General features: G+C 43.9%; 1 protein-coding gene and 1 long non-coding RNA gene across 4 annotated transcripts in view; one reads left to right on the top strand and one right to left on the bottom strand.

Moving 5' to 3' along the window:
* Positions 1 to 12,561, bottom strand: part of LOC309451970 — a 626,315-nt gene that overhangs the window by 301,872 nt on the left and 311,882 nt on the right. The window lies entirely within an intron of this gene.
* Positions 1,072 to 2,037, top strand: LOC309451965 (olfactory receptor 14A16-like; the record flags this gene model as incomplete). The annotated part of the gene is made up of 1 exon (XM_082076656.1): positions 1,072 to 2,037. The coding sequence occupies one exon, from the start codon at positions 1,072 to 1,074 to the stop codon at positions 2,035 to 2,037; it is 966 nt and encodes a 321-aa protein (XP_081932782.1).

Raw genomic sequence — 12,561 nt, 5'->3', positions numbered from 1 at the left:
ACCCACCCTCACCGCATTTTCCTTCTTGCTCCCCTGCTTTGGGTCACTGCTGTTGGGATCTTGTTCTTGCTGTCAGGCTCTCTGGGGATGGCAGTTTCAGCTGCAGAGTCACAGCCTGATCTTGTGGGTCCTTTCCTGCAGGTGTGTCCATGGGAACATGTATCCCAGCTTTCTTCTGACTGTGGGGTTGTGAGCAATGAAGTTTATGGGGCTGGGGAATGAGCTCAATCTCTCTGAATCAAATGCCATCATTAGGACACATCGCTATCTGCTTGGGTTTACCTTATAGGCTGTGAGCTGCCCTCAAGGTTCCAAATCTCTCCCACAGCACCTTCCTCTTATCCGAAACTCCCTTGGAGAGGTAGAAAGATTCTGTGACTTAGGAAATGCTGTTGGGTGGGTGAAGAGGGCCATGTATGCCCCGGGTTATAAGGCGGCTGCTCAAACCTTGAGAAAAGGTTGAGACATTTAGTAGTCTGCATCCAAGTTTAGTGGATCAATCTTCTCTCAGCAGTGCCTGATGGATTTTCAAGATAACATGGTAGCATAATTGCACTCCATCTGAAAAAGATGTAATCCCAGGGTAGCTGGGAACAAGTAAGCAATCCTTTTGCTTTGCAGGACCCTGTGTTTTCTCTCTGAGTATATCAGAAATGCTGAGGGTTTCTGACAAGCAAGAACACTTCCCAGGGAAGAACAGAATGGAGCTCTGAAAAAACCCAAACCTCTCAAACTGCTTTCTGGGCTCCTGTTACCTTAGCACTGGGAGTACAGATGCTGATAAGCCCTTCTGTATTAGGAAAGGTTTCATGTGACAAAGCTGAACCCCAGGACTGTCCCCTGCCCACCATTCCCATGACCCCACTGCTGCAGAGCAGGGCTGACTCCTCAGCAGCCAGCGGGCACAGGCCCTGCTCCTCACGGCACCTCTAGCCAGCACCACCCAGGGCTCCAGACGTGGAGCTGAAAGGTCTCCTGGAAAAGGACAAGGGTGTGCACAGCTGAGGAGGGTCTATGAGATATGGTTTGGTTTTTTTGTTTGTTTTTTTCTCAGGGAAATCTTCCCCTATTATGACAGTATCTCATGGACAGGGGGACCGAATATCCAACGGCAGTTCCATCACCCAGTTCCTCCTCCTGGCATTCTCAGACACACGGGAGCTGCAGCTCTTGCACTTCTGGCTCTTCCTGGGCATCTACCTGGCTGCCCTCCTGGGCAACGGCCTCATCATCACCACCATAGCCTGGGACCAGCACCTCCACACCCCCATGTACTTCTTCCTGCTCAACCTTGCCCTCCTTGACCTGGGCTCCATCTGCACCACTGTCCCCAAATCCATGGCCAATTCGTTCTGGGACACCAGGGTCATCTCCTATCAAGAATGCATTGCCCAAGTCTTCCTGTTTGCCTTCCTGGTTGGAGCAGAGTTTTATCTTCTCACAGTCATGGCCTATGACCGCTACGTTGCCATCTGCAAACCCCTGCACTACAGGACCCTCCTGGGCAGCAGAGCTTGTGTCCACATGGCAGCAGCTGCCTGGGGCACTGGGTTCCTCTGTGCTGTGCTGCACATTGCCAATACATTTTCACTACCACTCTGTTACGGCAATGCTGTAGACCAGTTTTTCTGTGAAATCCCCCAGATCCTCAAGCTGTCCTGCTCAGACACCTACCTCAGGGAAGCTGGGCTTCTGGTGGTTAATGTCTTAATTATTTTTTCATGCTTTGTTTTCATTGTGCTGTCTTATGTGCAGATCTTCAGGGTCATGCTGAGGATCCCCTCTGAGCAGGGACGGCACAAAGCCTTTTCCACCTGCCTCCCTCACCTGGCTGTGGTCTCCCTGTTTGTCAGCACTGGCATGGTTGTCTATTTAAAGCCCCACTCTGTTTCCTTCCCATCCCTGGACCTGGCAGTGTCATTTCTGTACTCGGTGGTGCCTCCAGCAGTGAACCCCCTCATCTACAGCATGAGGAACCAGGAGATGAAAGTTGCACTGAAAAAATTGATTCAGTCATTTTTCTTTTGGCAGAAATAATTTACCCATATCGCTACAGAAGTGATTTCCAATTCATCTCAGGAACCTCTTGTGCATTGAGCATTTTATCTGCGATAACCCTGTTTGTCCAGGAATGTCTGCATTCACTACACTTCTCCAGAGACATGAACCTAGCCTGTCTGACCCAGAGGCCTGTTTATGTGTGTCTGGGACCATGGTACATCTTATCTTCAGTGTTCACGTCTCTGTAATAAAACGGGATTTCCTCAGTTCCTGTATTTGGAGGTTGGACTCTTCAGTAGTCAAGCTGAAGACATTCTACCCACTAGGCCATGCTGCTGTGCTTGGGTTCTTCATGGTCTAAGGGGAGGAGGGCATGGGGCAACATGTTAAGGAGTGTTCCTGGTTTGAGCCTTCATCTATGGGTGCCCAGTGCCCCTGGAGATAGTGAAGAACCTACAGGAATTTGTCTTAGACTGTGTCACCATGGTTTTCATTCACATCAGTCTGCTCCCGATGCAGAGTAACACTACCAGATTGGGACCCTGTGGTCACTCAGGGAGGGGGAGGGCCAGTCATTCAGGCCAGCACAGACACACTCGCCTGTGGAAAGGCTCTCCGGAGACAGGAGAGACAAGAGCAGAGGAACAACTCTGCATAATGGTTTTCAACTAAAAAAGGGGAGATTCAGGCTAGATATGAGGAAGAAATGTTTTACACGGAGGGTGGTGAAACACTGGCCCAGGTTGCCCAGGGAAGTGGTAGACGGAAACATTCCTGGAAACATTCAAGGCCAGGTTGGGTGGGCCTCTGAGCAACCTGATCTAGTTGAAGATGTCCCTGGTCATGGCAGGGGGGGTGGAGTAGAAGAACTTTAAAGGTCCCATCCAACACAAACTGTTCTGTGATTCTGTGATTCTAAGATTCAGGACACAGTGATACTGGCCTTGGTCTCCTCATGCCATGGTGGGCCAAGGCCCAAGGCTCATAGGAAGGCCCTTCTCTGCTTCTATCCATTCATCCAACCATCCATAGAATAATTTTGGTTGGAAAAGACCTTTAAGATCATCACATCCAACCATTAACCCTACACTGCCAGGTCCACCTGTAAACCACATGCCTAAGAACCTTGTAATAAATTTTGACTCGAAATTAACTTGAATAACAGAAATTTATTCCCGATGGATTTCAACGCAATAAGCAAAGACAGTGCTGGGCGGCCAAGGAGTCCTCGCTGCTCCAGTGGCGCGTGCGGGAAAAACTTCTTCCGGCCTTTTATAGGGTCCCGGGTTCGTTGCTCAGAGTGCCACGTCACTCGTTCTTTTTGCGAATGTGTCCTCTGTTGTCAGGCAGTTAATCTCCTATCTTCTCACCTACCCCTGCCCCCCTCCCACCTTTAGAGGATCGAACATTTAAGGCACTTGCATAACAAAGGGCAGGGGCTTCCCATGTTGCACAATAACCCCTGAGCGTTTCCTTTTAAGAAGTGTTAATGAACAAACATCTCTAACTCAATAACCCCTGAGCGTTTCCTTTTAAGAAGCTTTAATGAACAAACATCTCTAACTCTCAGAATTGTTTATTACAACCTCATCTCTACGCCGTTTAAACACCTCTATGGACGGTGACTCAATCACTTCACTGGGCAGCCTCTTCCAATGCCCGACAACCCTTTCTGGGAAGAAATTGCTCCCAATACCAAATCTAAACCTTCACTGGTGGAACTTGAGGACGTTTCCTCTTGTCCTATTTCTTGGTACCTGGGAGAAGAGACCAAAATCCTCCATGCTACAACCTCCTTTCAGGTAGTTGTAGAATGCAAGAAATTCTCCCCTCAGACTCCTTTTCTCCAGGCTAAACAGCCCCAGTTACCTCAGCCGCTCCTCGTAAGACTTGTGCTCCAGACCCCTCACCAGTTTTTTTGCTCTTCTATGAACTCACTCCAACATCTCAAGGTCTTTCCTGCAGTGAGGTGCTGAAAACTGACCCAGGATTTGACTTGCAGCCTCCGCAGTTCTGAGCAGAGGGTGACAATAACTTCCCAAGTCCTGCTGGCCACACTATTGCTGACACAAGCCAGGATGCTGAAGGCCTTTTTGGTTTGTTGAACCTCAGACAATTGGCCTCAGCCCAATGATCCAACCAGTCCAGATCCCTCTGGACTTCCCACCCTCCAGGAGATAAACACTCCCACCCAAATTGGTGTCGTCTGCAAACTTACTAAGAGTGCACTCGATTCCCTCATTCAGATCATTGATGAAGAGATTAAACAGAACTGGCCCCAGTACTGAGCCCTGGGGAACACCGCTCATGTCCAGCCGCCAAGTGGATTTGACTCCATTTACCACAACTATTTGGGGCCCGCCATCCAGTCAGTTCTTTACCCGTCAAGGAGTATGCCCATCCAAGTCAGGAGCAGCCAGTATTTATTTTATTTTATTTTATTTTATTTTATTTTATTTTATTTTATTTTATTTTATTTTATTTTATTTTATTTTATTTTATTTTATTTTATTTTATTTTATTTTATTTTATTCTATTTTATTCTATTTTATTTTATTTTTTATTTCATTTCATTTTTAAAATTTTGTTTCATTTCATGTTGTTTTATTTATTAATAGATATGTTTTTTAAAAATATATAGCTTTATACATGTATGTATGCGTATACATTTTATACAGATATAAGCATGTCTACAGCAGATAAATATATAAAGACATTTTAACATACATATAAAATGGATAAAGCCTTCTTTAATAAGAGCCAGTGGAATGAAGATTTACAGTTTACATGTGAATAGAAATAAAAGTACAAAGATGAGTTGATGATCCTCACTTTACCAGGTGCAGAAGTAGCCCACAGATGTGTGGGGTGAGAGGAACTTCAAGAAGGCTGGGAGGGCACAGATAAGCTGGATTATGCCCAAGGGCTATGATCCCCTAGGAGACCACCAAGGGGCCCTCAGTGCAAATCCCTTAACCTACAAAGAAAAGCCCAGGAAGGCCTTCACACCCCAGCCCAACCCAGCAGGATGGGCCATGTGGGATTACTACATCAGGCTCTGAATTCTTCTCTGTGCTGCAAGACACAGGCAAACTGTCTGTGAACACGGAAAATCAGGACAAATGCCAGCTTCAGAACAATATATGCATAAGGACAGTATGGAAAAGACCCGAAGGGGATCTCAGAAGAGACTATCAGAAGCAGAGGAACTCGCCAATGAACCCCTGAACCACAAACGGGATTTAGAGGTGCCAAAGAGAGAAAGGGTGAGGGGAACTCCCTTTCCCCATGGTCGTGAGGGATCTCCCAGCTACCTGTGAGACCACTATGGGGTGCAGGTGGGTGACAAATAGGTTTTCTTGTCCGCAAGATACCAGTTATGCATTCTCTTCATGTAACTGTGTAGTCAAGTCTTATTTCTCAGACTGAAGAGGTCAAGCTAAAATGAAACACACCATGGTGATCTACCTTCAAGAAAACGTCCTGTTGCTAATGCATCTGCTGTTGCCTCCTTTCCTCTTTAACAGGCCTATGCAGTCCTATGCATTCAAAGTCAGAATATTCATCTGGAGTTGGAGTCATATTCATAACCTGATGGAATGTTTCAAAAAGCTCTGGCTGGCTGAGTGAAAAGAGAAGTCAGGAGTGTGCTTGGACTTGTCCAAGTCCACCTGAGCCGTACCAGTCAAACCCAGTATGCAGCATGTGTCGTGTCAAAGAGTTAGCAATCAGGACACATAACCACGGGCGTAGTTATATGCGGTGCTTTATTTCAGCACTGGGAAACCAGGGGTTCGCACCCAAAGCTGGCTTCGCTGGTCAGTTTAAGTTACACAGTATTTATACAGTCCATTCACATACATATTCATATATTCATTAAGATATGTAACAGTTACTCAACATTGATTGCAACATTGATTGCAACATCTTGGAACTATTTTGATCATGTGCAGTGTCCTCTGGTGGTCCTTCAGGGGGTCTTCAGGATGAAGTAAGTAGTCTTCATCACTTCTGTCCCTTTCACCTTTGGGTACTGCACAGACGTACTACTTCTATAGCTAGATAACTGCTGACTTGCTCAACCTCCGGAGATACTGCATGTACTTCTCCTCACTCTATGCGTATTTAGGCTAAGATAAAAACTAGGTTGTTAAGACAGGAGTATACTCGAATACGATATGCTTGAACATCCTTTCAGGGACAGTTTACAAAACTGATTCATCCTTTCAGGAACATTTTGTAAAACTGGTTCTGTTACTAACATTTCCCCCCTTTGAAAATGCTTTTCTATTCTTAGACAATGCATTTTCACCTCAATCAATTTCTTCGATTATTGATTCATTTGCTATTATTGATTGGTAATTCCCTTCAGGTGTGATAATTCCAGTCGTGCCTCTTCATAAGCTGGAGGGTTATCAAATATAGGATTAGCATAATTCCTACTCAGGATACTGAAAATGTGATTATTCCTAGCATTTGTTTGACTAATTATACGCTTAATACCCACATACAACAAACAAAGAAGAACAATCACAATTGCAAGTACAACTACACTTTCTAGTAGTGAATGTACCCATCCTCCCAACTTTAAATTGAATTTATTCAACAGAGCTCCTATCCAGCTCTGTTCTGCATCTTGTCTTTCTTTTTGCAGCTCCACTTGTGTTTGGGTCAGCTCGGAAATGTCTTTCTCAACCTCTGAAGTTACGTCTGGAATATGGATGCAGCAGTGATCGATTCTGTCTTTCAAATATCCACAGACGCCATTTTCTTTCAATAACATTATGTTGAGTGCCATTCTATTCTGCAAGGTCATTTTAGTCGTAGCTTGTAATTGTATATTAAGATCCCGAAAACCTTTTTTAGTTATTCTAGCCAATCGATCCATTTGCCTGATCAATTTATCAATCATTTCTCTATTCCTATAGGCTGCAATTGGTGCAAAGAAAGATTCTAGTGCCCAGCCAAATTTAACACTGCTTGATGGTTCATGCCACACATCATCCTCGTTTATTTCTCGTTTATGTCTGACCTGTAAAAGTTCTTGCCTATTTTTCAAAGGTGACCTTTTCCAAATGGGACATAGTGTTGGCAACCCCAAAGTAATTTCTCTAATTGGTCCTCCCATTGGCAAATGTGTAGTCCAGGTCCCATCACTTAAGGCCCAAACTAAATGTCCCGTACTGCCTATAACTCCTTTACAGTCAATTTTGTCTTTATCAATGCCAACTTTAAAGGCTGCCTGTGAGTCTAATTGTTTTCGACAAATGCAGCCTGTCATCACTGCTACTCTGACAATGGACAAAGGTATCTCTTTAATGTCTGTTTGACAAGTTATCACCCGTGAGCAATTCCACCATGGTACTGTCATTCCTTCTGTTACATCGGACCACCGTATGTACCATGGAATTTCGCCACTGTATTGGTATTGTTGTACAATGCTTAATGTCCACATATTGTTCCATAATTCAGTTATGCTTTTGTTATCCTGATCTTTGCATTCCCAGTAGGTCTGTTCAACCTTTTGATTCACTATTTTAGTGGTCCACTTGTCATAGAAGCACCATCCTACATCGTGGAATCGTCCTATTGTAATATACCTTGCTTTAGGAAATTTTAAACAATCTGCCCTGTGTCCTGGCATTTTCCATTTTTGTCGTTCTCTTATCCTTTGTTCAGTTGGGACTTCTTCTATTCTAGTGTGGGATTCACATGCTATCTTACCAGTTCTGTTTATTTCTGGTAAGGTAGTAGCGATTATTCCCCACTGTACTGGATCCTCAGCTGATTTTGGTATGGGAAGGCAGGCAGTGATGCTACTGATATTTTGTGTTCATGCAAAGTCTCGGATTAATCCTATCATTAGGTTCTCTGCCTGATTTTGTACACTTTGTACTACCTGTGGTACCTGGGTACTTTCATTACTATCTACTGGTCTTCGTGGCCTAATTTGCAATTCCATTCGAATAGTCTCATTTTTGCATTTATAAATTTTCCATGCATCGGGCGAGCTTTCCCACTGTCTATCAGGGGCCTTGTGGAATAGAGTGGCACTTCCCTCTCCAATTTTCAAAAGCACAAAAACTCAGGGTATAACCAAAACCAAAGCTTGGTAATGCAGACCAGGCATTATTGCAATGTAGTCTTGAGTGTGGTTGGACCTAGGATATGTGATGACCACGCTCTTGGGACCTTCTTCACACGGGTGTAATGTATCCAGGAGTCTACTCTGGCAACTTTAACTGCGGTAAACGTGGTCAAGAGTACTTGATAGGGTCCATCCCAACGTTCTCTCAAAGGCTCTTCGTTCTAGTTTTTCACATACACAGTGTCCCAGGTTCTATATGTACTGGATTTTCAAGTGCCAGTGGTCGACTCCACTAATGCAGATCGGAGTCGATTCAGTGTCCTGCCAAGAGACAACACATAATTGTACAGGTCCTGATTACCCTTTATGTGGACCTCTGGATTTGGGTTTGGTGCTTCATAGGGTTTGCCATACAGAATTTCGTATGGACTTACTGACATTCCACCCTTAGGTTTTATCCTGATACGCAACAATGCTATTGGTAAGGCCTGTGGCCATTGAATCTTTGCCTCCTGACAGACCTTACTAAGTTGTCTTTTTAAAGTTTTGTTCATTTTCTCTACCTGTCCACTGGACTAGGGCCTCCAGGGAGTATGCAGATCCCACTGAATCCCTAAACATCTGCTAACCTCCTTTACCAGTTGTGTCACAAAATGGGACCCCCTATTGGATGATGTTCCTATTGGTACCCCAAATCTAGGGATTAACCATTTCACAGTTTCTTTTGCTTGGTTGGTGCGACAAGGGAAGGCTTCTGGCCATCCAGAAAAGGTATCCACCACAACAAGTAGATATCTATATCCACGAGTTCGGGGGAGTTCCGCGTAATCTATTTGCCAATAATCCCTGGGTTGCATGCCTGTCTTAATTTTCCCATTTCTATTTTTCTTTTTACTAGAGGATTATTTTCAAGCAAATTTCACACTTAGCTGTAATAGACTTTGCCATTGTTAACATCTGGACCGACATAATTTGTTTTCTTAGATAAGTTACCAATGCTTCTGCACCCCGGTGACACTTCTGGTGTTCCGTCTGAAGTATTCCTCTCATAATAGTGGTTGGCACCACAACTTGTCCATTGGTGGTTACATACCACCCAGAACTATTCTTGCTGGCTCTTACTAGACTTGCCAGTTTTTCATCTTCTATGGAATATTTAGGTGGCTTTGAAGGTAATAAGTCAATTGCTCTTACCTTCTGGGAGACAAGACCCACCATTGTTCTCACTTGCCGTGCCACCGACCGAGCTGTTTGTTCAGCAAGCCGATTTCCCCTAATAATTTTTGATGTTCCACTTTGATGAGCTTTACAGTGCATTATAGCAACTTGCGATGGTTTCTGAATGGCATTAATCAAGTTCAGTATTTCCTTCTGGTATTTAATGTTTGTTCCTTGTGAAGAGAGCAGTCCCCGCTCTTTCCAATGGGCTCCATGCACATGAACAACTCCGAAAGCATATTTTGAGTCAGTCCATATGTTAACCTTCTTGTTCTTGCTGAGTTCCAATGCCCTGGTTAAGGCGATTAATTCCGCTTTTTGTGCTGAGGTGTTTGGTGGCAAGGGTTTGGCCTCAATCATTGTCTTGACAGTAGTGATCGCATATCCTGCATATCGTACTCCACTTTCCACAAAGCTACTGCCATCAGTAAAGAGTTCCCAGTCAGTTTCTGCCAGCGGGGTGTCTCTCAAATCAGGATGACTTGTATGGGTGTATTCGATAACTTCCACACAATCATGTTCCAGGTCTCCTTCTTCAGTACCTGCACCCAAAAACTCAGCAGGATTCATTAGGTTAGTAGTTTTTAGAACAACATCATCTTGTTCTGTCAGAATTACCTGGTATTTCATCATTCTGCTTGGGGAAAGCCAATGGCCCCCCTTTTGTTCCAATACTGTTGTCACCATATGGGATACAAACACTTCTATTCTTTTTCCCATAGTTAATTTTCGGACCTCCTGGATCAGCATTACTGTAGCAGCTACCGCCCGTAAGCATGCCGGCCACCCAGCACTTACCGGATCTAGCTGTTTGGAAAAATAGCCAACAGGTCTTTTCCAGGATCCTAGTCGTTGGGTTAATACTCCCAAGGCAAGTCTTTGTCACTCGTGTACAAACAACTGGAAGCCTTTGCTCAAGTCCGGCAGGCCCAAAGCAGATGCCTGCATCAAAGCCTGTTTTAGCTTTTGGAAGGCCTCACGTTGTGGCTTTCCCCACTTGAATGTTTTATTCCTTTGTGCTTCATACAAAGGTTTGGTGATCAACCCATAGTCCATAATCCAGAGTCTGCACCATCCTGTCATTCCTAAAAAAGATCTCAACTCATGTAAGTTTTGTGGTTCTGGAATAGCACAAATAGCATGTATCCTGTTCAGGCTTAGCCTTCGCTGTCCTTGAGAGAGCTCGCATCCTAAATAGATCACAGTCTCGGATGCAATCTGAGCTTTATTTTTCGATACTTTGTACCGTTCATTCCCAATTGGTTCAATATTTCAATTGTTACCTGGACGCAGAGTTCTCGTGTCTCAGTCGCAATCAGAATATCATCTACATATTGTAGCAACAAATACCATTGTCGAGGGATCATGATATGACCTTTTGTAGTCCATTCCTGAGTTCCTTGGCTAGTTGATTTCCAAAGATGGTTGGGCTATTCTTGAACCCTTGTGGAAGGTGTGTCCAGGTTAACTGAGTTTTCCTCCCATTGTGTGGATTTTCCCATTCAAAGGCAAATAGCTTTTTGCTTTCATGGTCAAGGGGTATGCAGAAGAAGACATCTTTTCAATTAAGTACAGTAAACCATTTATATTTCTCTTTCACAGATGTTAACAAGGTATATGGATTTGCAACTACCGGATAAATGTCCTTAGTGATCTGGGTTACAGCCCGCAAATTTTGGACTAATCGATAACTACCATCAGGTTTCTTTACTGGAAAAATTGGAGTATTATATTCTGATTCACATTCCTCTAGAATACCATATTTCAAGAATTTTCAATTAGAGGTACTATTCCTAACCTAGCTTCTAGTTTCAGTGGGTACTGCCTCAACTGTACTGCCTTGGCATCTTCCTTCAGTTCCACTTTTACAGGCTGGGCTGTTTTTGATTTCCCAGGTATGTCAGTCTCCCATACCATAGGAATCACAGCCTCCTCCACTGCTTGCGGTATTTTCACTACCAGGTTTTCTTTTAATAACAGAATTTGTCCTACCTTAGATTCTGGAATTTTCATTACCAAGTTTCCATCCTCAAATGTTATTACGGCATCCAATTTGGTCAATAAATCCCATCCTAAAAGGCAAACTGGACAGTCTGGAACATATAAGAACTTGTGGGTTAGTTCCTTTTCTCCAAAACACAAATCCAAGGGTTGTAGGAATGGCCATACTTCCTCCTTCCCTGTGGCACCAACTGTTGTTGTAGCTCTGTGACCTACCGTCCCCTGTAAGGAATTCAGTACAGACTAAGTAGCCCCTGTGTCTACTAAAAAATTTACATCCCGGTTTTGGCAGCTTCTTTTAATCTTTCTAAAAGGCCGAGGGAGACTCATTCTTTTCCTGCATCACGTTATACAATTTTGACCAATTCATTTGCTTCGGCATAGCAGTTTGAACGCTAATCAATAACCAATCCTGATACCTCTGGAGACGGCATAACCCGCCTCCTGTATTATAATTACATTGGGGATCTTCTTCTGGAAAGTTCTCATCAACGTTAGCCTCTACTTTCCCATTCCGAATATCTTATCTCACTTTATCCCTCGCAACCTGTATAACCATATATTTTCTGTAGGGTCCATTAATGTATCCAAAATCACTTGTAAATCATCCCAATCAGGATTCTGCATTATAATTATCATCTTAATTATTGCAACCTTATCTGGATTTTCCCAATAAGGACCAGCCGATTGCTTTCAGATTACTAAATCCCCTGGCGAAAACGGAACTTTTACATAGACTGGTTACCCCCCCACACCTACTGCCTGCCGCAGGGGTGCTATTACGTTTGGTGATCCCCCCCGCTTCATCCCCCGCGGGCGGCGAGCCCGGAGGAGAGGAGCTGTAGCTCCAATTCTAGCAGCCGCCGCTCCCCCTCTTTTTCACCGCTTTAGCAGACAGTCAGCTTTTCACCTTTTTTTTTTTTTTTTTTTTTCCTCCGCAATTTATCAAGGAGAAGCTGCTGGGCACAGGTTTAGGCTCCTTTTGCCTTTTTCTCTCTTCATTTAATTCCTGCGATTATAAACTTTATATGTAATTCCAATTAGCTGAACAATAGTTACATCTCTCAGCTCCTACCTTTTGTAACTTCTTACAGATGTCAATAAACAGCACATTAAGCATCAATCCCTGACATTAATTTTAGATCCAAATCAGTCTATCCACAGAACAACACTAACTGCAATACAGCTAACTCAATTTACTTTCATGTGTACAGATGCATCTGAAGGGGAGCAAGGTGGCACTTTAGTAATGG

The sequence above is a fragment of the Streptopelia decaocto genome (genome assembly GCF_964273445.1).
Source record: "Streptopelia decaocto genome assembly, contig: HAP1_SCAFFOLD_45, whole genome shotgun sequence".
Lineage (NCBI taxonomy): Eukaryota > Metazoa > Chordata > Aves > Columbiformes > Columbidae > Streptopelia > Streptopelia decaocto.
The sequence above is the reverse complement of the archived record's forward strand: the minus strand, read 5'-3'. Positions and strand labels throughout refer to the sequence as shown.